Source organism: Engystomops pustulosus, chromosome 5 (genome assembly GCF_040894005.1).
Source record: "Engystomops pustulosus chromosome 5, aEngPut4.maternal, whole genome shotgun sequence".
In the NCBI taxonomy this organism is placed as follows: domain Eukaryota; kingdom Metazoa; phylum Chordata; class Amphibia; order Anura; family Leptodactylidae; genus Engystomops; species Engystomops pustulosus.
This window is the reverse complement of record NC_092415.1, coordinates 193406278-193432398: the sequence shown is the minus strand read 5'-3', so window position 1 is coordinate 193432398 and position 26121 is coordinate 193406278. Positions and strand designations below refer to the sequence as shown.

The 26121-nt window shown below is 46.8% G+C and overlaps 2 protein-coding genes across 4 annotated transcripts in view; one reads left to right on the top strand and one right to left on the bottom strand.

Moving 5' to 3' along the window:
* Positions 1-782: 782 nt before the first annotated feature.
* On the bottom strand, positions 783-23439 carry NSUN6 (NOP2/Sun RNA methyltransferase 6). Of its 2 annotated transcripts, none has more exons than XM_072154197.1 (13): positions 23330-23439; positions 23129-23257; positions 21867-21977; positions 19744-19899; positions 14515-14594; positions 13252-13361; positions 12439-12592; positions 9660-9741; positions 8854-8973; positions 5374-5518; positions 3732-3877; positions 3070-3195; positions 783-1427 (listed from the first exon to the last, which is right to left on the bottom strand). In XM_072154197.1, exons 3-13 carry the CDS (start codon positions 21939-21941, stop codon positions 1224-1226), a joined length of 1398 nt encoding a protein of 465 aa, XP_072010298.1. In that variant the 5' UTR covers positions 21942-21977; positions 23129-23257; positions 23330-23439; the 3' UTR covers positions 783-1223. The 2 variants fall into 2 exon arrangements, with proteins under 2 accessions (XP_072010298.1, XP_072010299.1); XM_072154198.1 differs by having other exon boundaries at positions 14515-14591.
* Positions 23440-23619: 180 nt separating this feature from the next.
* Positions 23620-26121, top strand: part of ARL5B (ARF like GTPase 5B) — a 61032-nt gene continuing 58530 nt past the window's right edge. The window contains exon 1 of one of the 2 annotated variants that reach the window (XM_072154199.1): positions 23620-23850. In XM_072154199.1, the coding sequence (XP_072010300.1) occupies positions 23805-23850 (46 nt within the window). In that variant the 5' untranslated portion in view covers positions 23620-23804. The remainder of the gene's footprint in view (positions 23851-26121) is intronic. The other variant, XM_072154200.1, reaches the window with a different exon arrangement.

Sequence of the window (26121 nt, the reverse complement as noted above, 5' to 3'; positions counted from 1 at the left end):
TAGAAAAGGGGCTCCACAACTGAACAGAGTGACTGCATACGCAGACATTTCATTCAAAAAGTCCCAAGACTCCCTTCTAGTTAAAAAATAGGAACACGAGTGATATATCTGAATATGCACGTACAGGCGACACCCGACTTACAAGTGACCCCTAGTTACAGACGGACCCCTCTGCCCCCTGTGACCTCTGGTGAAGTCTCTGGATGTTACTATAGTCCCAGACTGCACTGATCAGCTGTAAGGTGTCTGTAATGAAGCTTTATTGATAATCCTTGGTTCCATGACAACAAAATTATGAAAATCTAATGGTCTCTGGGACAAAAAATGTTTTCTTCTTGAGCTACAATTATAAATATACCAGTTCCGACTTGCATACAAATTCAACTTAAAGGAATGGCCACTTTACCTCATGTTTTTGTAATGTGTGTGTAAGTGTAAGGGGCAGGATATGAGGTAATTTCCTAATATACATCTAGTAATAGTTCTGCTCCGCTTCCTTGATATGTAAAGTGAAGCCTCCTGTCTTTTACCTCATCAGCCAGAGATTCCTGTCCATAAAATGGCGGCAGATGGAGGGTCATGTGATCTCTAACTGGCGCTGGCTTATGGACAGTTAGAGATCACATGACCCTCCATCTGCGGCCATTTTATGGACAGGAATCTCTGGCTGATGAGGCTTCACTTTACATATCAGGAAAGCGGAGCAGGACTATTAATAGATGTATATTGGTAAATTACCTCATATCCTGCCCCCCCCCCCCACACATCACAAAAACCATGAGGTAAAGTGACCAACCCTTTTAAGTAAAAACCTAAAGAACACATCCTGTATGTAACCTGGGACTGACTGTAATGGCGAAGGGGCGTGGGGATATCATTTAGGCCATTTCTGAAACATGGCCACCATCCTGAAAGCTCCAATCTGCAGATCTCTGCGGACCACCTTCACTCAGGTCGAATAGTAAGTTGGCCGGACGTGCATGCCCCCCCCCCATTCAATTCTACAGGAGGGGCGACACTATCCGAATACACAACGAGATTCATCACTCCCATAGACCCGCATAGAGCCGCCGGTAATTCCTGAACATCTGGCAGACTGTCTGCTTCTATGGCAACAGAGATATCCATTTGTTGTCACGGTAACGCTGCGACAGCAACGAAAGAATGCGTCGCTATGTGGTTCAGTCACAAAAATAAGCAAAAAATGTAAAAAAAAAAAAAAATCAACTATTTTTAACAAATTTAGCAATGAAGAAACCAATGGTATCCGTGTTTGCTTGCAGAGTCCAGTCGTTCTCTGTACGAGTCAGGTCACTGACGTCCAGGTCACACAGATCAGCGAGGGACGGATCAAACCTCTGCAGGAGCTTCAGCTGATCCGGGGACAGTCCTGCGCCCCTCATACCCTCTCCTCCAATATGCGGCTCCTGTGTTACATCAAGACAAGCAAGGTTTATAAAATCTGCAGGATACTACCCGAGGATAAGCAGGTCTAGATGAACCGAGCAGCCTCTTAATTATAAATTATCCAAGTGGTCGTTATATACAGCTCCGATACAGACAATGCATCTCCATGGTAACAGACAACAAACAATCTTTGTGTAGTCTGGTCCCGCCCTCATATTTCTTTACATCTGTCCTCTACTTCGGGCTACAAATATACATCAGCACAAAGAAGAAGAAGCATAAGACAGCAAGCAAATTGTTAAAGTTTTCTATGAGTGGCCAACCCCTTTAACAGAGTATGTATAAGACCCTAATAGGGTCAACCATATTATACTATTATAAAGTTTCCCGTTCGTTGCCAGGAGTTTTGGTTCAAATGACACTAGGGCAGCAGGACTCAGGACTTCCTGTGAAGCCCCGTGTCCTGCTGCCTTCCGGAGGATGGATGAGGCCGTGCAGCCCCTTTTATCGCTCAGAAGCCAGCAGGACATGGGGGCGTCACAGGAAGTCCCGAGTCCCGCTTGAAGCCCGGGAGACACTTGAACCACATCTCCCTGCTGTGAACGTGAAACTTTAGAAGTATAAAATAGATGGCCCTATTAGGGTCTTATACTTACCCTGGTTACATTTTCTAGAAGTGGCCAACCCCTTTAATGTACTTTAATGTACAGTAGGGCACTTTAAGGGGAGTAAGGTTAGAAAAGTCCTTGGGCGACTCTTCTCATGCCCTGTCCTCTATTCTCCAGTGCAGAGGTCCCCAACCTTTTTTGCACCAGGGACCGGCTTTAAAGGAAACCTACCACTTCTGAAGGTAGGTATGAGATGCAAACACCGGGCACCAGCTCACCGGGTATCGCGGTTTTAACACTTTTTAAACTTTCTAGCAGAAACTGCTTCGCCGCTGCGTGCGCACGATCGTGCGCGCGCCTACATTGGAAATGCCGCAGGCGTTGCGCGCGCACGGTCGCGCGCAGCGCCGAAGCAGTTTCTACTATAAAGTTTAAAAAGTGTTAAAACCGCGATACCGCGGTTTTAACACTAACGAGACAAAGCACCGGCACCAGCTCACCCTGAGCTGGTGCCCGGTGTTTGCATCTCATACCTACCTTCAGAAGTGGTAGGTTTCCTTTAAGCTAGACCAGTTTTCCATGGCCTGGTGGGGGCGGGGCTTTGATCATATGGGGTGGGGTTATGGAGGGGTGGAGCTTAGTACATACTTATTATATAATTATGACATTTATAATGAGAATGTGATTCAACTTACCATAGGTTCAGAATGAGTGGGAGCACCAGGCTTGTTTCCCTGAATCAGTGGGAGCACTGGGCTTGTTTTCCTGCACCCACCCGCCCCACCCCGTCCTGCATAATGTTCTCTGCCGGGAGCTGCGAGCTGTCATGGCTATGGCAGAAAACATTATAAATCCACACAGAGCGAGCTCTGACCAGGCGCAGGGGGCGCAGACCGGCTGATAAACTCCAACGGCCCGGTCCTGGTCCGCAGACCGGCGGTTGGGGACCTCTGCTCTAGTGGGAATTGTGACCTGTGGACAGCAGGTAACATTAATTTGGGGGCCATCCCTTTAAAAATGTTGGGGCAAAAAAAAAATAAAAATCTACTGTTACCTGTGCCTGAAGCTGTAGGCAGGGAAATGTCTTTAGAGCCCAGGCCACTTGTTCTTCGTTTTCAGATAAAGTTATGGTGCATGTGCTGTACACCAGTGTGCCCCCAGGTTTTAATAATGACACCGCCTAAAAAAAAAAAAAGACAAAAAAAAAAAAAACCCTTTAATTTCACAGTCAGTTTTTTTCCTTTAATGACATGTCTCCCTCCCCCTGGACCCAAAACTTTTAAAATTTTTTTACATTGATATAGCTGTATGCAGGCTTGTTTTTTGTGGGATGTGTTCTATTTTTCTAAGGCAGAATTTTGTTGCGTCTACCCATCTACTAATCGGCTACAACGTTGTCACTGTTGTTCATGTTTTCACTGGTCATCTATACTCTGAGGGCCCTGCAACCAAAATAGTGCTAGGACCCAGAAACCCTCACAGAAGGGAGGGCTAGATTACAGCTTGATTTTTGCAGTATGAGCTGTAGTTTTTATTGCCACCACTTTGGGATACACCATGTGGGGCAGCCATATTTCAATATTTTATAAACATGATGGTGCAGTGTTTTTTTTAGAATTTTTTAAAATTTATTTTTGTTCATCTTTAGCTATATATAATTTTTTTTTTTCTATTGGGGTTTTTAACCCATAAGAGAAGATGAATATGACATCTCACCGCACTGAATAGTTTACGTTGCAGAGGCTGATAAGACGTTACTTCCTTTAGCGATAAAGCAAAAGCCATATTAGGTCGTTGTCCCATTCCGCTACAAGGGGCATCGAGAAGGACACGATCAAAGGACTCTGGCGGGAATGGAGGACCTAAAATGGAAGGGTTAAATGTATAATAACATAGTAAAAATAAAAGAAACTGGACAAGAACTTTAGATCAAGTCATCATTAATGAATGTAGACAGCCCCTCCATACTGATAATGGACCCCCTAAGACCATAGCATTGCCTGCGATAGGAGGTTAAGTCACTTTATGACCCAAACCTCAATGTTACCCCAAGGGAAAACAAAAAGTTGCAATAAAATTGGAACCACCTTCTTGGTTCCATGAAGGGGCAACAGAATTTTCAATCCATTTAAGACAGAATTCTGCTACAATTTGCACTGGAAAAAAAACTTCCTTGGAACCACATTCATCAAGGGTGTTTGAGACTTACAATTCATTTTATTAAAGGGGATGTGTCTTACAGGGGAAGGGGTGGAAACTAATCCTATTAAAAGAAGGTGCTATTCTAACCCCCATGGTTGCTGAGATATCAGTCCTGGTATCTGACCTTTATAACCCTCTCCATCGTCAGAGAGGAGAAGCTGGGAGGGGGATGTGTTGTGCTAAAGTTCTCAGACAAGTAGAAGATTCTAATAAAACACGCCCCCCACCTCGGCTCCAGCTCCTCCTCTCTGACAGTGGAGAGGATTACAATGGTCAGATACCGGGACTGATATCTCAGCAACTGTTGGGGCTAGAAAAAAATTCAAAGTGTTCATCTCTACATGGGTAAGGTGATGAAATGTCCTCTTTAAACCACACTTGATTTATCATCCACTTTTAGACATGGACTGTCTAGTATAACCAGTGTCGGACTGGCCCAGCGGAGTACCAGAGGATCCTCCGGTGGGCCCTGTCTCAACCCAATACTGAACACCAGAGGTCCATCAGAAAACACCACAATTTGGAGACTGCTAGAGTATATTCCCTGGGGGATAATGAAGAGTGGGCCCCCAGATTGATTTTCTCTGGTGGGCCTAAGGAAACCCGGTCTGACACTGAGTATAACAATTAGACACGTTAGATAAATTGACCTAATTGAATGAAAGGAAATCTACCTTCAAAATACATCATAATCCAGGGGCAGTTATTCATAGATCCAGGCATTGCAACTGTGCTAATCTTCTTATATTTGTTATGCATGGCCTCCTTCCTTCTAAAATCATACATTTAAAATTATGCTAATGAGCGCCTTAGTGATTTAGCTTCACAGGTTGTTACACTGTGCAGGAACACTTCTCTGTCCCTCTGTGTGAAATTACAGCAGGAAGAGGGAGCAGATGGAGAGGCATGCTCCTGCACAGTGTAACAGCCTGTGAAGCTAAATCACTAAGGAGCTCTGGTAACGCCCCCAAGAACTCTACAGGTTCATTAACAATTTTCAAAAGTTGATTTTAGAAGGAAGGAGGCCATGGATAACAAACATCAGAAGATTACCACAGTCCCGGTGCCTGGATCTATGAGTAATGTCCCTGCTTTATCATGATGGATTTTCATGTTAGATTTCCTGTAGCGCACATGGTAACATATCCCATCTTACCTTGGCCATTGTCACTTTGGTCGTGTGTCACAGCCTTAGTGCTATTATAACAGTAAGCCTGGATGCTTCGGAGGTTAAGCACTGACGCGTTTTGCTTTATCTTCTCCACCTTATTGGCGATTTTGTCCATTGCAATGACTTCTCCCTGAGGGTCAGAACCGTCCACGGAAATAAAACTGGTAGATTTTTCTTACACATCAAATTTACCAGTGTTACAATGTAAAATGTTACAATTTTATTATTAAATTTTAATATATAATATTATTCGGTACATTACTAATAACCGGCCATTATGACTCAAGCATTAGGGAGGGAAGTCTTTAAAAGAGGTTAAAAAAAAAAAAAATCTCACTCCCTCTCGATGACTACAAACTTTTACCAATGTGATCGGCAGAAAGCTCTGCGCTCAGGCATCAGATTCCTCTCTGTGACTCCCTCCCCCCTCTCACAGCATGCAGTCACAGACCGACGCTGAAGCCGCATCCCCCTCCTCCCTCTCTGTAATTTAGTGTTTGACACAAGATCATAACAACTTACTAGCATTGTGTAGGACACTTTGTAGGCTTTCCCAACATACATTTCCCGTTAATCTGTCATTTTATGATAAATTCAATTCATAAATTCATAAAAATTATCTTCTCAGTGCACTCGAGGATTGGCTTTGTCTCTTGGGGTACTCGTTTTCTTCTCCCTGCCCCTTATTTCTAGAGGTGACAGCGATCATTGTGTAAAGGAGCCGTGTTAGGTGGCAACAGGCAGCATGGAAACCAGTGCACACAAAGATATAGCCCCGCCTCCAGTGCACTGAAAAGCTCATTTGCATAAATACAAAGACGGGACTTTCTCTGAAAGGACACATCAGAAGGAAATGGGAAAGGTGTGTCTGAAGAGTTTGTAAGGTGTCCTACACGATTCTCATTTGACTTGTGAGGCTATTTAGGAGCTAGTAGAAATTTAATATTAAAGGAGGTAAATAATTTTAAAAATTTGTCACCACGGTGGCTCAGTGGTTAGCATTACAGCCTTGCAGCGCTGGGGACCTGCGTTGAAGTCACAGGGTGAACATCTGTAAAGAGTTTGTATTTTCTCTCCGTGTTTGCATGGGTTTCCTCCGAATCCTCCGGTTTCCTCCCACACTCCAAAACATACTGGTGATTGATTAGATTGTGAGCCCCATGAGGACAGGGTCTGATGTGACAAGTTCTGTGCAGCGCTGCGTAATCTGTGCGCGTTATATGAACAAAGGAATTATTATTAAAACAAATTGTCAAATTTCAGATGCTGCCTGCAAATAGTTGACTATGTAGACACAGAATTCTCCACCCGCGCCTCATTCCAGGCCTCGCAGAGGAGACTGAGCCGCGGATGTAACGTATACAGCCAACAATAACTCCTCGCTGTGCAATCTAGTAAAATGTTAATTGCTGTTTTCCATAAGGATAAAATCCACAGAAATAAGCTGCTGATTATTTACAGAGTGCAGCATTAAGCGGCAGGGGTCGCAGCGAATCCGAGGAATATTTAGACAAATTACCACTTTAGTATGGGAACACTCTCCCGGATTTAGTCACCATGTATGGAAAATGGTGAATACATTAATGGAATTTCCCTCCTGCACCATGATAGACAAACAAGTAGCCCCCATAAGCCACTGCAGTGTAAAAGGAAACAGTAGGAATGTCCTATCAGCAGGAAACAGAAGACCCAAAGGGGTTGGCCACTCTTACATAAGTTGTTTTTGTGCCATTACGACCATGTGGATAATCTCTGAATGTTTATTAAGTGAGCTCAGCTGAATAGGAGGAGCTGTAGCAGGAGAGTTATGACTCATCCTGCTCCCTCAGTGTTAATGGACTGTGAGAAGAGAGGCACAGTGGGTGACGTCACATGGAGGATGTGAGAGACAGGAAGCTGTGTATATATGCAGAGGGCAGCATGGCAAGCACAAGGAAAGGCTGCAGCTATCACAGGAGGCAAAGATGCAGGTACATCGTGCAGAGACATGTCTAATGGAAGAGATTTATTAACCGCTTTAAAGCGGTCTCCCAGTGAAAAAAGAAAAATTATAAGAATATTTTAAGGAAAAAATTCCAAGGAGAGATATGAATCATCCAGTGAGTCCAGTGAAATATCATGCTGTGATTCTGTGAAAACTGCTGCCGTGTGTGAATGGCATTCAACGAGAGAAGAGGGGAGTGGCTGAGGAACAGTTTATTGCAGTGAGCGAAAAGCTCTTCAGACTGAAAGACCCGCCCAGAGCACCTGCAGGAGCTGCAGACTTGGATTAAAAATTTACTTTTTATGGTCCACACATTTTTACTACACACACACAAAGGTATGACTGCACAGATATCCAGGGCCTGTACGTAACACTGTATGCAGTTTATTATGGTCAAAACTGATGATGGATTCCCTTTCAATAGGCAAGGCACACAATGCCTGGTGGCTGACAAATCCATTGTTCACAAGACCAGTTAGTGTGAACCATGCCTTAAAGGAAACCTACCACTAGGATGAAGGACTGTAAACCAAGCACACTGACATACTGGTGTCTGGCCGGATCCACTCTTCTTTAAGATTCTTATGCCCCTGTTTTCAAGAATAAAAGATTTTATAAATTATGCAAATGAGCTTGAGGGACTCCATGTCTATTATAATCAGTTGAGCCCGGAGCACCTCTGGCTTATTTGCATAATTTAAAAAATTTTGTTTGTTTTGTTAAGAGAACAAAGATAAGCCACAAGAAGAGCAGATCTTGGGCGCACACCAGTATGTCAGTGTGCTTGGTTTACAATCTTTCATCTTGGAGGCAGATGTCCTTTAAGGCAAAGAAAAGCCAAACAACCTCAGAAGATGTGTCATAGAGTCAGCGTAAAGCTGAAAGTAGTCATAAAATGCCATTCTACAGACCTGGATGGACAAATTCCAGACGATTACTACTGTGCCTAGGAGTGGTTATCCTCCGAAGAACATACAAAGTGCATAATGGGCAATACTGTAAGTGACCTACCAAAGGTCCATTAACTGCTAAAACCTCTATTTATGTCCATAACTGTAGGAAGAAACTGTACAAGAATGATGTTGATTGAAGGACACCATAAGATTGAGGCCAGCTCAGGTCCATCTGGGGGGGTTCCAGTGCTACGACTGGAGTAGAATACCAACATCAAAACTAAAGCCCAACTGTGCAGCCTGGTGGTGGAAGCCTCATGGTTTGTGGTGACCTTGTAGGATCGGAGCTTGGATGCCCTGAACACTCAGAAAACAACTATTTGTAAGGTGTATCCTGGACATCTTCTAGGAGAATGGAATGGAAGCCACCTATGACCCCAAGCTCAAGAGTTTGGTGATGAAACAATACAACGTCTCAACTAAACAAAGACAGTAGAGAAGAAGTCATGGTTGTGACCTTATTCCTAAGATGCTGGGGCATGACCTGAAGAGGGCGCCGCATACAAGACATCCCAGATGTCAGGTTACCTGGTCGCTCATGAGGCTGGCGATGTGAGTGGTCTTTCCTCCAGGGGCAGCGCACATGTCCAACACCCTCTCACCGGGCCGAGGATGTAACACGTGGCTCACCACGGCCGATGGTAAATTCTACAAACAAATGCGGGTAAAGACAGAACATTATTTAAAAAAAAAAAACCCTCAGCCAGCTCACTTCCCAAAGTGCAGTGTTAGGTATCATGTAACCATACCTTGGAGAGCTGTGTAATCATACCTATTAGTGTAGCAGCAGCAGGACTGTGAAAAGTGAACTTTCAATCAAGGTTTGCAACTCTCTTGCCTTTCAGCCTGAAGAGCTTTCTGCTCTTAGCCCTGAACTGCTCCATAGCCCCTCCCCTCTGCTCTGAGTGACAGCGGGAACTATTTAACCAAAATCCTGATACAGCTCCGACTCATAACAGAGGGGAGGGGCTGTGAAGCAGCACAGCACAGAGAGCGGAAAGCTCTTCAGGATGAAAGACCCGCCCAGAGCCCTTGCAGAAGCTGCAGAGCTGGATAATAACTTCACTTTTTACTGTCCTGCTACTAATAATTACACACATAAAGCTATGGTTACACAGATCTCCAGGGACAATACCAGGTTTCAAACAGCTGACGGATTCCCTTTAGAGTGAATTTACAATAGCTACAAGTTCCTATATGTCACATTTGGGCAGAGCTCAGGTAACATTCGCCGAGTCTCAGGAGTCCCATCAGAACTTGGACACCTACCTACCAGACTATCCTGCTCATATATTGCAAAAACTGTAAGTTTTGAAAAAATATTAAAGTTTTACCTGTAAGAATATATATCCAGGGAGGACATTATCAAAAGACGGACTCAAGTACACGGGTTCTGTCATCCTGACGCCTTTTCCCCTATGAAAGAGGGCAAGGGATTATATAGGTCTGTATACATCTACATCATAAGAGCGGGAAAAGAATAGGTTTTATGGTTTTCAAGTGGCTAACTACAGTAAAAAAAACAAACAAAAAAAACAAGACCCCATAATTCCTGCTGGATGTGAGTTTTATGTGTCCAGTCTATCTCCTGCATCCATGGGCTTCATCCTTCTAAAAAAAAAATAAAAAAAAAAATCAACATTTAAAATTATGCTAATGAATTCTCAAATTCCCCTCCATGCCACAGCTTTACAGGTTGTTACACTGCGCAGGAGCATTTTCCTCTTCCACTGTGTGAGATTACTGCAGGCAGAGGGAGGCTGAGACAGTGTAACAGCCTGTGAAATAAGAGCATGGAGAGGCTCTGGTAATGCCCCCCTCCCCAAAGCCCTTCTGGCTCATTAGCTTAATTTTAAAAGTTGATTTTAGATGGATGGAGGCCGTGTAAAAGAAATATAAAGAGATGACCATAATCACAGTGCCTGGATCTATGAGTAATGTCCCTGGTTTATCGGGATGGATTTCCTTAAAAGGGGTAAGTAGAAAAGTCTTAAAAGGGTTCTCCCAAGTGCTGATCAGTGAGGGTCTGACTGCTGGGTCCCCCACTGATCACTTTAACAGGATCCAGTTCTTACTGATGGGTCGAGAGCATGCACCGTGCCGCTCCATTCACTATCTATAGGGGATAACTTATATACCTGGAACAAGTGTTGGACTGGCCCACCAGAATACCAGAGGATCCTCCGGTGGGCCCCAGCTCAACCCAATACTGAACCCCAGAGGTCCATCAGAAAACACCACAATTTGGAGACTGCTAGAGTATATTTCCTGGGGGATAATGAAGAGTGGGCCCCCAAATTCATTTTCTCTGGTGGGCCTAAGGAAACCCAGTCCGACACATGATGGAACAACCAACTTGTAAATGGGAGGCTGCCGGGCCGTGCAGGTCGTGTACACGTGAGTCTGAAATCACGTACACGGGTGATGACACCTTGAGAAAATAGCCGCTGCTTGCAGGGCATGACTGTGCAAAGATTACACTGTTTGCTGATACTATTTACATACATGTGCAGGTCACCGTATGTTTGGACGACGTGGATCATGGAAAATCAATATGAAAGTCAGACTATAAAACAGGAGGTAATGGAACGGAAGGTTCTACTATTGTATAAGATTCCACAAAATACAATCAACAAAAATATTGAGTTCTTGGCATTTGCTTTTCCATTCGGGCCGAACCTTTGCATACATCAGTAGAATAGTGAGTGGAGACTCATTCTGGTCCTACTCTATATTTTTAAGCAGTTTCGCCCTCTATAGGCTCTATCTATTATTAAACATACCTGGGCTAGCACCGGGGCCCAGAGCTGCTGGGAGGGGGGGGGGGGCAACAAAAGGCTGTACATAAGGAATCCATGGGGGTGAGGGGGGCTATATCTAATTAATCCATAGGGGCTTAGGGGGGGGCTTTTAAAAATAACCATGAGTGGCTGTTTATTATGATAAACTAGGGAATATTTTAGGACAGAAGACAGTTCTAGTTTCTGAATTTTGAATGCAGCTACGTCAGTTGGCTACAAAGGGGCCCATTGAGGCTCTGCCGCCCAGGGGCCTACTGAAACCTGGAGCAGACCCTGCCCAGTGGTCTCCGAGCTGAAGAATGATGTCTCCCATACATTGCACATAGCATCACTTATCACAGAGAAAACTTTAAAGGAAATCTACCATCAAAATGATGATAAACCAGGGACACTTACTCATAGATCCAGGCACTGTGACTGTGGTAATCTTCTTATATTTGTCATCCATGGCCTCCTTCCTTCTAAAATCAACTTCAAAGCCCAGTAAACTGTGCAGAAGCACTTCCTCCTTGCTTCCACCGTACTACAGGAAGGAGGGGTGCTAAAGGAGTAGTCGAAGAATGAGACAGTGTAACAGCCTCTGAAGCTACAGCTTGGAGATCCTCCAATAATGCCCCCTAAGACCCTCTGGGCTCATTAGCATAATTTGAATGTTAATTTTAGAAGGCCAAAGTTCATGAATAACAAATATAAACAGATTACCACAGTCCCGGTGCCTAGATCGATGAGTAAGTGCCCCTGGTTTATCATGATGGATTCTGATGGTGGTTTTTCTGTTACAGTTTCTGTCATCATTCTGCTAGCTTGTTAGCCCTCTGAGCTCCCACAAGTCAAATCCATCTCTTAATTGTCAGATCACATGTCTGACAACAGAGTGGGGAGGATGTGTTGTCTGTTGCCATGGACAACCAGTTAAATTCTGATCCTGTAAGCCAAGTGCTCTATGTAGTCTGAATTTGCGACTCATCCAATTTTATTTTATTGTTAAAGGCTCTTTCCATATACAAATATTAGTAAAATCCAATACCCAACTTACAGAAGTCACTACAGGCAGTGACTGATCATGTGGTGTGAACTTTTTCCATTTGACAACCCATCTAAATGTGCTTCCTCTTCAGTTAAGGTAAAAGTTAATTTTTTCTACTAACATTTTCATCTTATGATGACGGTTGGGCAGCCAATCAGAACTCAGCTTACAAACTGTTGTGGGAAAACGAAAGCTAAGCTTTGATTGGTTGAAAGTACAGTTTTGCGATTGGTCAATTCTGATTGTATGAAGTTGTCCTGTCCAGTATTGGATTCCATGACTTACTTTATTGGGCCGTCTGAACAGAAGATTTCGGAACGACTCAACTCCGAAATTCCGTTCCCGATGAAGACTTTGATTCCATCAAACTCGGTGGCGCCCCGCTTACATTGTCCCCCGATGTCAGAGTAAACGGAGACCCTGTCACCCGCCTTCATCCCTGCAGTGTCCACAACAGAAAGCAGTCACTTTTGTATGAGAATTAAGTTCCACAAATGTATTAATTTTCCCATATATTTTAAGATCTAGTGCATTATTGCTGAACTCTAGAGGCCAAAAATATTGATGGGCTATAGAACAGCTGAGACTTTGTTACAATTATATCAGATCTACACTATATTTTGAGAGCTAAACAGGTGAGACTTCAGCTGCGCCAACACTGGGATAAACTCAGGGCAACTGCAACATGTTCACGGGAACCTGTCAGCAGGTATGATCAGGCAAAACTGCATGGAGATCTGTGTAACTGTACATGTGTGCATTGTTAGTTGCAGAGGAAAGGGGCTGTAGGCAGCTCAATGAAGCGAGGTGTGGGGACAACTGACCAGATACTGACTCCTACACCCCTTCATCCTCATAGATTGCAAGCTCTTGTGTCACCCCCTCATCCTCATAGACTGTAAGCTCCTATGAGCAGGGCCCTCATTCTTATTGTTTCATACAACTGTTTGTACTCTGTAATGTCTCATTTTATTTGTATGTGTCCCCTATGATCTGTAAAGTTACGGAACATGATTATTACTTGGGTACAATGACATTTGGGCAACTGAATATTTTCAGAAGATTTAGTTACTAGACTCCATTAGGCATAACACTCACATTTTGAGGCAGACAGAATCCCTGCTGAGTAGACATGGGCGCCTCTGAGGACAGCACTTCCACACTGCGCTCCTACAATTACTTGTATCGGATGTTGCTGCAGCGCTCTCCTAGAGATAACAGCTGAAATATGGGTAAAGGGGAAACAAAACCTGCGCCCAATAAAGAATGTACAATATACTGTACAAAAAGTGGTCACTGAATATTATAGGGTAAGTATGTAGAAAATAAAAAGGGCTACAGAGGGAGAATTATTTAAGACACCCCCAAATTTTGGTTCTACAGTACCTAGAAACATTCTTCTAGGGTCATATTAAAGATAAGAATCTCATCTTTCAAATCACATCTACAGAACTTTGGCTGTGTGTGACTTGCTGAAGAGAACTCCTGAGGGAGGGGGGGATGAGAGAGTTGAGAGAGACTTTGGCTTGTGTAACTTACTAAAGAGAATTCTTGAAGGAGGGGGAAATGAGGGAGTTGAGAGAGATGTTGGCTGTGACTCACTGCAAAGAATTCCTATGGGAGGGGGGAATGAGGGAGTTGAGAGAGACTTTGGCTGTGTGTAACTCACTGCAGAGAATTCCTGAAGGAGCGGAATAAGTAAGTTGAGAGAGAAATTGGCTGTGTGTGACTCACTTACTACCACCAGGATGAAGGATTGTAAACCAAGCACACTGACATACTGGTGTGTGCCCCCTCTGCCAGGATACACTTTTAGCTTTTTATGCCCTGTTTTTATTTTTTAAGAAAAAGCTTTTACAATTATGCAAATGAGCCTGAGGGGCTCCAGGCTGCATTAACACCTATGGAGTCTGGAGCCCCTCAGCCTCATTTGCATAATTTTTAAAGCCTTTTTTTTCTTAAAAACATGGGCAGAAGAAGCTTAGAAAGGAGTGGATGCTGTGGAGGAGATTTATGAATATAATTATATAACTTTGGGAACAGAATGTGAAAGTTTATAGACAACAATTTAGGGATGTTTGTACTGCTCTCGAATAGCTGTTTATAAAAATATGTTTATTTAAAGGGAATTAAATTTGCTGACACTTCCCCTTTAATCAGGTCATTTAAAGGGGTTAAATGGGGTCTGTAGGTCGAGGACAAGGAGGACATTGGTCCTAGTGAGGAAGTTGATGGATTAGCCCTTTAAATAGTGCAATGATGTTCTTGCTCCATTATCCTCCGGAACTTTGGTCACATCAATAATCAAACGACCGAACTACAGGACAACGAGCGGCGACGCGGATCACACATAGAACTGACCTGGGCCCAATAACTGGGATTAGTAGGAGGTCATTAAGCTGCGGATGACGATGAATTGGGATGACGACATCGGGGAACTGCTGTAGAGAAATATCACAAGTAACATTATCATCATGCAAAAGTAATGGACTGTGTGCACAAGAAATGTGTTCTACATTGTTAAAGGAAACTAACTGGGAAAATCCCTCATGATAAATCAGGGACACTATCCGTACTATAGCTTCACAGGCTGTTACACTGTCTCCCCCATCCCCCTCAGCTCTTCATCCCTCCCACTGCTGGCCATAATTTTACACCGTGGGAGGGTGGAAGTGACGTTGCACAGTGTACAGCTATAGCATGGAGGGTCTCTATTAACACCCGAGGAGCACGTTAGACTCATTAGCATAATTTAAAATTAAAAGTTGATTGTAGAAAGGAGGAGGATATGGGTAACAAATATAAGTAGATTACCACCGTCACGGTGCCTGGATCTATGAGTAATGTCCCTGGTTTATCAGGATGGATTTCATGGTAGATTTCTTTAAGGGTTGGTCCAGACTACACATTCAGATTACTGTATCCCCTGTTCCGGTTCTATGTCAGACTCTCATTTGACCAAAAGTTGGTGAATGGGGACAAGTTCCTATGATGTCTTCTGTACGCTGCACACAGGAAGTCACTGAGATTCTGCTCCATAACTCAGATAGATGGATAGATAGATAGATAGATATGTGATAGATAGATAGATAGATAGATAGATAGATAGGAGATAGATAGATAGATAGATAGATAGATAGATAGATATGTGATAGATAGATATGAGATAGATAGATAGATAGATATGTGATAGATAGATAGGAGATAGATAGATAGATATGAGATAGATAGATAGATAGATAGATAGATAGATAGATAGATAGATATGTGATAGATAGATAGATAGATAGATAGATAGATAGATAGATAGATAGATAGGAGATAGATAGATAGATAGATAGATAGATAGATATGTGATAGATAGATATGAGATAGATAGATAGATAGATATGTGATAGATAGATAGGAGATAGATAGATAGATATGAGATAGATAGATAGATATGTGATAGATAGATATGAGATAGATAGATAGATAGATAGATAGATATGTGATAGATAGATAGGAGATAGATAGATAGATATGAGATAGATAGATAGATAGATAGATAGATAGATAGATAGATATATATGAGATAGATAGATATTACATGTATATATTACGCTGCTCCTTTAAGTTCTCAATAACCTGGAGACAGTCGTCTTGTAGTCTGAGCCCCTCCCTGAGTAAACTCCCCAGCACAGGACAGTCCCTGACTACAGGTACTAGAGGGACTGATGGGAGGGAGCGGTCAGGTTTCAGGTTTCTCAAGATTTAACCCTTCAGTTTGACCTAGAAAACAGACACTGAATGTAATTCTGCATGGGGGGTGACAGCGCAGCGCGGCTCATGTCTCCGGAGCAGCTCAATCCTCTGCACTAACAAGTCTTCTCTAATTGATGGGGGCAAGTAAAAAGGCCAATGTTATAACTTACAGAGGAGCCGCGCCTGTCCGTACGGAGACAGGGGCCGCCACAAGCCCCTCCGTACGGAGACAGGGGCCGCCACAAGCCCCTCCGTACAGAGACAGGGGCCGCCACAAGCCCCTCCGTACAGAGACACGGGCCGCCACAAGCCCCTCCGTACGGAGACAGGGGCCGCCACCAGCCCCTCCGTACGGAGGCACGGGCCGCCACAAGCCCCTCCGTACGGAGACAGGGGCCGCCACAAGCCCCTCCGTACAGAGACAGGGGCCGCCACAAGCCCCTCCGTACAGAGACAGGGGCCGCCACCAGCCCCTCCGTACAGAGGCACGGGCCGCCACAAGCCCCTCCGTACGGAGACAGGGGCCGCCACAAGCCCCTCCGTACAGAGACAGGGGCCGCCACCAGCCCCTCCGTACAGAGACACGGGCCGCCACCAGCCGCTCCGTACAGAGACACGGGCCGCCACCAGCCGCTCCGTACAGAGACACGGGCCGCCACAAGCCCCTCCGTACAGAGACACGGGCCGCCACAAGCCCCTCCGTACAGAGACACGGGCCGCCACAAGCCCCTCCGTACAGAGACACGGGCCGCCACAAGCCCCTCCGTACAGAGACACGGGCCGCCACAAGCCCCTCCGTACAGAGACACGGGCCGCCACAAGCCCCTCCGTACAGAGACACGGGCCGCCACCAGCCGCTCCATGCAGAGACACGGGCCGCCACCAGCCGCTCCGTACAGAGACACGGGCCGCCACCAGCCCCTCCGTACAGAGACACGGGCCGCCACAAGCCCCTCCGTACAGAGACACGGGCCGCCACAAGCCCCTCCGTACAGAGACACGGGCCGCCACAAGCCCCTCCGTACAGAGGCACGGGCCGCCACAAGCACCCTCCGTACAGAGACACGGGCCGCCACAAGCACCCTCCGTACAGAGACACGGGCCGCCACAAGCACCCTCCGTACAGAGACACGGGCCGCCACAAGCACCCTCCGTACAGAGACACGGGCCGCCACAAGCACCCTCCGTACAGAGACACGGGCCGCCACAAGCACCCTCCGTACAGAGACACGGGCCGCCACAAGCACCCTCCGTACAGAGACACGGGCCGCCACAAGCACCCTCCGTACAGAGACACGGGCCGCCACAAGCACCCTCCGTACAGAGACACGGGCCGCCACAAGCACCCTCCGTACAGAGACACGGGCCGCCACAAGCACCCTCCGTACAGAGACACGGGCCGCCACAAGCACCCTCCGTACAGAGACACGGGCCGCCACAAGCACCCTCCGTACAGAGACACGGGCCGCCACAAGCCCCTCCGTACAGAGGCACGGGCCGCCACAAGCACCCTCCGTACAGAGACACGGGCCGCCACAAGCACCCTCCGTACAGAGACACGGGCCGCCACAAGCACCCTCCGTACAGAGACACGGGCCGCCACAAGCACCCTCCGTACAGAGACACGGGCCGCCACAAGCACCCTCCGTACAGAGACACGGGCCGCCACAAGCACCCTCCGTACAGAGACACGGGCCGCCACAAGCACCCTCCGTACAGAGACACGGGCCGCCACAAGCACCCTCCGTACAGAGACACGGGCCGCCACAAGCACCCTCCGTACAGAGACACGGGCCGCCACAAGCACCCTCCGTACAGAGACACGGGCCGCCACAAGCACCCTCCGTACAGAGACACGGGCCGCCACAAGCACCCTCCGTACAGAGACACGGGCCGCCACTAGCCCCTCAGTACAGAGACACGGGCCGCCACTAGCCCCTCAGTACAGAGACACGGGCCGCCACTAGCCCCTCAGTACAGAGACACGGGCCGCCACAAGCCCCTCCGTACAGAGACACGGGCCGCCACCAGCCGCTCCGTACAGAGACACGGGCCGCCACCAGCCGCTCCGTACAGAGACACGGGCCGCCACCAGCCGCTCCGTACAGAGACACGGGCCGCCACCAGCCCCTCCGTACAGAGACACGGGCCGCCACTAGCCCCTCAGTACAGAGACACGGGCCGCCACTAGCCCCTCCGTACAGAGACACGGGCCGCCACTAGCCCCTCCGTACAGAGACACGGGCCGCCACTAGCCCCTCAGTACAGAGACACGGGCCGCCACTAGCCCCTCCGTACAGAGACACGGGCCGCCACTAGCCCCTCCGTACAGAGACACGGGCCGCCACTAGCCCCTCCGTACAGAGACACGGGCCGCCACTAGCCCCTCAGTACAGAGACACGGGCCGCCACTAGCCCCTCAGTACAGAGACACGGGCCGCCACTAGCCCCTCAGTACAGAGACACGGGCCGCCACTAGCCCCTCAGTACAGAGACACGGGCCGCCACTAGCCCCTCAGTACAGAGACACGGGCCGCCACTAGCCCCTCAGTACAGAGACACGGGCCGCCACTAGCCCCTCAGTACAGAGACACGGGCCGCCACTAGCCCCTCAGTACAGAGACACGGGCCGCCACTAGCCCCTCCGTACAGAGACACGGGCCGCCACAAGCACCTCAGTACAGAGACACGGGCCGCCACTAGCCCCTCAGTACAGAGACACGGGCCGCCACTAGCCCCTCAGTACAGAGACACGGGCCGCCACAAGCCCCTCAGTACAGAGACACGGGCCGCCACTAGCCTATCTGTTCCAAAATCACTGAGATATTGGAAGGGTTTTCTTTATAAACCCAGTATGAATACATTTTTTTTTCAGTTTGAAGAAAATATTTTGAGATCCACTTTCAGTAAATAATTGTATGTGTAATGAAAAGTTATAAAATGTTCCAATATACTTTCTGTATGAATTCCTCAGAGTTTTCTAGATCTCTGCTTGCTGTCATTCTATAGGAAGCTTCATTGCTTTTATTGCACAGCTCATTATATCCCTGGTCATGTGATGTCACACAGGTGCACGGCTCATTATATCCCTGGTCATGTGATGTCACACAGGTGCACGGCTCATTATATCCCTGGTCATGTGATGTCACACAGGTGCACGGCTCATTATATCCCTGGTCATGTGATGTCACACAGGTGCACGGCTCATTATATCCCTGGTCATGTGATATGATGTCACACAGGTGCATGGCTCATTAAATTCCTGCTCATGAAGCTTCCTATACAATGACAGCAAGCAGACATATAGAAAAGTGGGAGGAATTGATGCACAATTGTAAATTGCAGAACATTTCATTACACAAACAATATAATTATTTGCTGAAAGTGGACAAATCCTTCAAATCCTTAGTACAACTCCTTTACTATTAGCCACAACAACACAAACTGCTGCAGTCCTGGAAGTCAAAGAAGGTCCAACAAGCTACCAGGTGGGTGACCAATAGAAGAAAACCGCTGTACAGACAGTCCCCGGGTTACGTACAAGAAAGGTTCTTTAGGTTTGTTTGTATGTAAGTCGGAACTATATACTTTATTATTGTAATCCCAGCCAACATTTTTTCGGTCTCTGTGACAATTGGATTTTAAAAGTGCTGGGTTGTCATAAGAACCGGGATTCACAATAAAGCTTCATTACAGACACCTGTGATAACTGTTACAGCTGATTATTGTAGCCTAGGACTAAAGTACAGTAATTACCAACATCCAGAGGTCCGTTTGTAACTAGGGGTCGTCGGTAAGTTGGGTGTTCTTAAATAGAGGACCGCCTGTATAACATAGATGTCTGACCTTGTGTATTTCGTAACCAAGAAGCCGCATGACATTCTCTACGGTCGTCTGTTTCGTATTTACACGGACGGTGGTAAAAGACGGAGGGTGGGATAGATGATCCTGCAGACGCACAAACCTTCTCTCTGCTTCCTCTGCCCCCAATGCGGCCACAAGCTGCAAAACAGCAAAAACATTCGGGGGATTAAAGGAATTTCCACCATATCAGTAGTTCTCATTATCACGAGTAAGGACCTTAGTGTCCGAAATACGGAAGTGGGAGGCGGTCATTCCCCCCCCCCCCCTGTGGCATGGATTATATCTTGTTTTTAATATACTGTTTGGAATAAATTATGGATTTTCTTTATTTTGGAGACCTACCTGATAAACCAGATTAGTTCCTCCTTTAGGACTTCTACTCAAGAGGTTCTGATAAGGACTGGGTGAGCTGGAGGGTCTTCTACAGTTGTTATTCTTATGTATACGGCATTCATGCCCATTAGGCTTAGTCATGGGGTAAGGCATTAAATGCCGTGTGCACCTTTGCCAACTTTATTTCTACTCTGCCTATTGTATTAATATAGAGACTCAAATTATTTTACCAATAGGGATGTATAAAAATGTCCTACCCTTTATGCCAGGCAGCTTGTACAAACTTCAGTTATAAGCTCCAGCAAGTTCTGCTGCTCCCATCCACTTTCCGTCCTATCTCACAACAAACAGCTCAGAGTGATAGAGCTCAATCCAGCCGATTCTCTCCCTCAGCCACGCCCCTTCTCACAGCAGAAAGCTCAGTTTGACAGAGTATTTCATGCCATTCCCCTCCCACAGCAGACAGAACAAACCGATACAGCAATTCCTGCTGCTCTGCTCCCTCAGTAATGCCCCCTTCACTCCAATCTTACAGCAGACAACTTAGGCTGCACACATGGCATTTTGAACCCGTTTTTTGGGCCATTTTTAAGCAGTCTGTAAAAAAAACGCATGTGTTTTTTGAAAACGCATCAGCTTTTGAACCGTTTTAATTAAGATAATTGGTAGAACCGGTCAAAAAACGGATGCGTTTTTTAACGGACTGCATAAAACGGCCCAAAAACGGGTTCAAAACGCCACGTGTGCCGCCAGCCTTAGTCTGATACAGCTCAGTCCTGTTGCTTCTCCACCTCGGTTTACGCCTCCTCTACCTCAGTTAACCAGCTCTCTCATCAGACAGCTCAGTCTGATAAGGCAAGTGCTGCTACACCCCACCTCAGCAATGGCCCATGTATTCCAATCATTAAGTAGATAGATTAGTCTGAGGCATCTAAATCCTGCTGTTAGGCCTTCTCCCTTAGCCCCTTAGTGCGCCCGATATCCTGCATGTGTCGCTTCCCCGCTCAGGTCCACTGGAGTTCACCTTCTCCCTCCTGGTGCATGTAAGTGCTTGGGTTGCGGCACAATTTGAAAGTTAAATCCTGCGCTCAGTCCGAATCAGTTGGATCATCCGATGACCCGACCCCCCCCCCCCCGTTTTGTGTAGCATGAAAGCCAGCGCAGCTAAGACACAATCCGATCGCATGTGACACAATCCCCTGTTACAAATACCTGTCACAGCGGTGCAAAACCCGGAAAATACGACGAAAGTGTGGCCGCGGACCCTTAGTAAATAAGCCCCATTGTCTCACAGCAGGCAACTCATTATGACAGATCATGTCCCGTTGCTCCCAACTGATAGTTCCACTTTACAGAAGACAGTTCAGTCCAAACATTAAGCTCTTCAGCTTCCTTCCCTCAACATGCCCCTTCTGTGTGCAACACTCACTCCTCAGTCTTTCCTCTCCCACGTGTAGCAGTGTAAGTAGATAAAGATCTTATGATATATCTGTCTCAGTCTCTGTACAACACAGGGAAGAAGACTTGCAGATATGTAGTGTGAATGGAGCAGCACAACAAGCTTATTCCTGTGTCATTAGGAAAGATGGCAGAGAACATGTGACCAGTGCCAGGGATTGTCCCACAAGCAAAACTCTGAATGAAGAAGAAGCTGCGATATAAGATTATTTATGAATGTAAGACAAGGAGAGGACGCTGCAAAAACAGGTAAGTGCCTCTAATTCTACTACAGGAACCGGGAAGGTGTACATTTTCATTCACAGGAAGCTCACCTCATGGTTGTGAAAGACATGACGAAGATAATCCTCCACTTCCTTTCTCAGGCGTATCTTCGGGAAGAACGACATTTCACGGTCGAGATGGATTTACCTTCTGAAAGCCAACTGGAATAAAAGAGGACACAACCCTCAGTCACAAAGAACAGCTCCTCCTGCTCTATAAGAAGCTGCCTGCAGATTGTACATAGTGTCCTGTATGCAGGCTGCATGTTATAGAGCAGGAGGAGCTGAGCAGATTGTACATAGTGTCCTGTATGCAGGCTGCATGTTATAGAGCAGGAGGAGCTGAGCAGATTGTACATAGTGTCCTATCTGCAGGCAGCATGGTATAGAGCAGGAGGAGCTGAGCAGATTGTACATAGTGTCCTATCTGCAGGCAGCATGTTATAGAGCAGGAGGAGCTGAGCAGATTATACATAGGGGTAGATTTACTTACCTGGTCCATTCGCGATCCAGCGGGTCTTCCGGCGATTCACTAAGGTAGTTCCCCCGATGCCCACTAGATGTTGCTGCTGCGCTGAAGTTCCTCGTAATGCACTGAACTTCACCAAACCCAGCAGGGTGCAGGTAAGCGCGTGTCAAGCGACACTTTTTATTCTTTTAAAATGTGGTGGTTTTTCCGAATCCATCGGGTTTTCATAAGGCCACGCCCCCCCCAATTTCCGTGCACGCCGGCGCCGATGAGCCACAATCCAATCGCGTGCGCCAAAACACGGGGCAATTCTGGGAAAGTCAGCGCAAAACGGAAAAATTTGTGCAACCCGCTGGAAAAACGCGATTCGGGCCCTTAGTAAATGACCCCCATAGTGTACTATCTGTAGGAAAACATGTTATAGAGCAGGAGGAGCTGAGCAGATTGTACATAGTGTCCTATCTGCAAGCAGCATGTTATAGAGCAGGAGGAGCTGAGCACGTTGTACATAGTGTCCTATCTGCAGGCAGCATGTTATAGAGCAGGAGGAGCTGAGCACGTTGTACATAGCGTCCTATCTGCAGGCAGCATGTTATAGAGCAGGAGTATTGGGGTACCGCACATGTTGTCATGTGACAAATGAACACATAAATCCACCTGTGTCCATGGTAACTGTCACCCCTATTTCCCATATTTATAAGGATAAGATGAGAGCAGTACCCTGGTGCCGTGGAACTACGATTCAAAGCATGACAGAATGAATAGAATAGCTGGGGTACATGTTATTTGCAGTTCTGTGGTGAGAAGCAGCTACATGCCTTGTATATAGATATATGTATTATACCTGGGTAAGGAATCTTCTGACCCTCCTCTGATCCTATATTTTGTAAGAAAAATTTGTCTTCATCTCACTACACATGGTAAGCTAGCGGCGGCGGCCATTTTTATGAAGACCAGGCTGTCTTTCCCAGCGCTAGGAAGTAGAAACAGTCAGTAAGAGGCAGAAATCTATTATATTGCAAAGAGGCAAAGACACATCTATTACCGCATTCACGAAATGAACTTCTGACGGATTAACCTTTCTGCTCTTGCGTTTAGATTCTATATTAGAAGCCACGGCAGCCATCTTTGTTGTGGGCACCGCCCGCCTTCCCATGGGCCTCCTATAGCATGCCGGGAGTCGTATATCAGAGAGAACTATAGAGCGGCGAATCACTGACCAGCTTGTATCGGATAGAAGTTCTGTTATGCATTCTCTGATTGGCTGAAAGTGACGGCGGGTGTAGATCGATTGATCCAATGACATTAGGTGATAAAAGTAGGCGGGGTTAGTTTCAGAACGTCTTGACGTCAGCCGCGATACGTGTTGTGGCGTCCGCAGCTGTGGAGGGTTGGAGCCAGCTGTTGAGCGGAGTGTGTGGGAGCAGAGTCTCGCAGTCTCCGGGGTGACGGGGCGGATGGAGACCGGGGAGTGACCCGTAGGGAGAGCGCGTAGCGGCCGCGGAGCCTCCTCTCTCATCATGGGCCTCATCTTCGCCAAACTGTGGAACTTCTTCTGCAACCAAGGCAAGTGCCTGCGCGCTGCGAACAAAGAGCCGGCGCCTGCGTCTCCCTGCTCCCTCCCTGGTGCCTGCTGCAGCTCCCTGCTCCCTCCCTGGTGCCTGCTGCAGCTCCCTGCTCCCTCCCTGGTGCCTGCTGCAGCTCCCTGCTCCCTCCCTGGTGCCTGCTGCAGCTCCCTGCTCCCTCCCTGGTGCCTGCTGCAGCTCCCTGCTCCCTCCCTGGTGCCTGCTGCAGCTCCCTGCTCCCTCCCTGGTGCCTGCTGCAGCTCCCTGCTCCCTCCCTGGTGCCTGCTGCAGCTCCCTGCTCCCTCCCTGGTGCCTGCTGCAGCTCCCTGCTCCCTCCCTGGTACATCCACCAGGAGATTAGATGTGTAGTGGGTGCTGTCCTTGTCTCCACCACTCCCCAGTAGGCTCTAATAAGATGGAGGTTTTTCCTCTTTCCACTGTCTGCTCCTGGGGATCCCATGCTGGGCCCCATGTATTCCTGATATTAAAGGGGTCCTCTAACTCCTAGTTAGATTTACAACTACCAATCAGTCTTGAAAAGGGTTCACAAGAGAGGTATGTAGACACCTGCCTGCCCCGGGGCATCACATTACAGGACATCTTGTATTAAAGGGGTCCTCCAACTTCTTGTTATACACATAAACCCCAAACAGACAGCGTTGAATAAAAGGATCTAGTACCTTCCTGCCCCTCCCCCCTTACTGCCTGGTCCAATGGTATTACACTGATGTGTTTGGTCCTGATGCTAAAGGAGTACTCAACCCCCTAGCTATAACTACAACCCCCACCGGACTCCAAATAACTGGATGCATCCCCCCCTGCTACAATTGACCTGTCATGTGGTGATGGTAACTGTGAGGGTGGGATCCCAATTGTAAGATCCTTCCCCTCCTTACCGAGCACTACAATATGGGGGGAGGTGTGACTATAGGTCAGGGGGTCTCTATGGCTGATGGTGGTAGTGGGTGCTGTACTTGTCTCCTCCAGTGTTGCAGACATTGAAATTAACTTGTGTATCACACAGGTCCGGTGATAACTGATAATGGGGAGAGGGGGGGGGGCTCAGGACCCCTATGTTAGAATTGTTGAGAGCTCCTCCTCTAGGCACCTTACATCGCCGTCACCTCTTGGGATCCCTGTCATGTGGCCTGCACCTGTGATACGACTTCTCCCACATATAGGGGGGGGGGGTTCATTCAATACATTGACCTTCAGATTATTGTTATCCTCCTGCATTGTCTCCCCGGTGGGATCAGGCAGTGGCGGTGTTACATGTATGTGGTGCAGTCCTGTGTCACACGTGAGACGTGTCAGGTTTCAGTCTTGTTTTACTTGATGTAATTCTATATGTTACATCACTGATGTATGTTATGTACGCGGCCAGGAGACAGATATGTATACCTTGCTAATCTCCTAGCCCCCTCAGGTAGGGGATGAAATGTAATTTTTAATTCCCCTCTTTTTATGTGAAAAAACAGTTTACCTAAAGAAAAAAAAAATCTGGAGTCATTTTAATGACTAATAATAATAATAATCTTTATATAGCGCCATCAAATTCCGTAGCGCTTTACAAATCTCATCACCTGTAAAAAATGAGGGGAGAAAGTTTAATGAATGCAGAGATTTCCCAAACCGTCTGTAGCACCCAGAAACATGACACTGTTGTCATATTAAAGATAAGAATCTCATCTTTCAGATTGCATCAGGTTTCCAGAAACTGTGATACAGGAAGCTACAACATGGCACAAAACACAAATTTATGAAAATCCCAATGTCACAGGGACAAAAGCAATTTGTGTGGTGCTGGTGCTTTGTGTCATGTAGTTGTAAAACACTGGGTACAAATTGTACCCAGTGTTTTACAACTACATGGCACAAAGCACCAGCACCACACGCATTGTACCCAATGTTATCCATCTACATGGCACAAAGCACCAGCACCACACACATTGTTTGTGCCAAGTAGTTGTATAACACTGGGTGCAGCGTGTGGTGCTGGTGCTTTGTGCCATGTAGATGGATAACATTGGGTACAATGCGTGTGGTGCTGGTGCTTTGTGCCATGTAGTTGTAAAACACTGGGTACAATGTGTGTGGTGCTGGTGCTTTGTGCCATGTAGATGGATAACATTGGGTACAATGCGTGTGGTGCTGGTGCTTTGTGCCAAGTAGTTGTATAACACTGGGTGCAGCGTGTGGTGCTGGTGCTTTGTGCCATGTAGATGGATAACATTGGGTACAATGCGTGTGGTGCTGGTGCTTTGTGCCATGT

Bases quoted from the DNA above. Each gene is read 5' to 3' on its own strand.
- NSUN6 (XM_072154197.1), bottom strand. From the start codon at position 21,941: ATGTCGTTCTTCCCGAAGATACGCCTGAGAAAGGAAGTGGAGGATTAT. The intron at 19,900-21,866 runs GTGAGCTTCCTG...GCTGTTTTGCAG, and splicing joins ATGTCTTTCACAACCATGAG to CTTGTGGCCGCATTGGGGGC. The intron at 3,196-3,731 runs GTGAGATGTCAT...TTTTTTTTTTAG, and splicing joins AACGTAAACTATTCAGTGCG to GCGGTGTCATTATTAAAACC.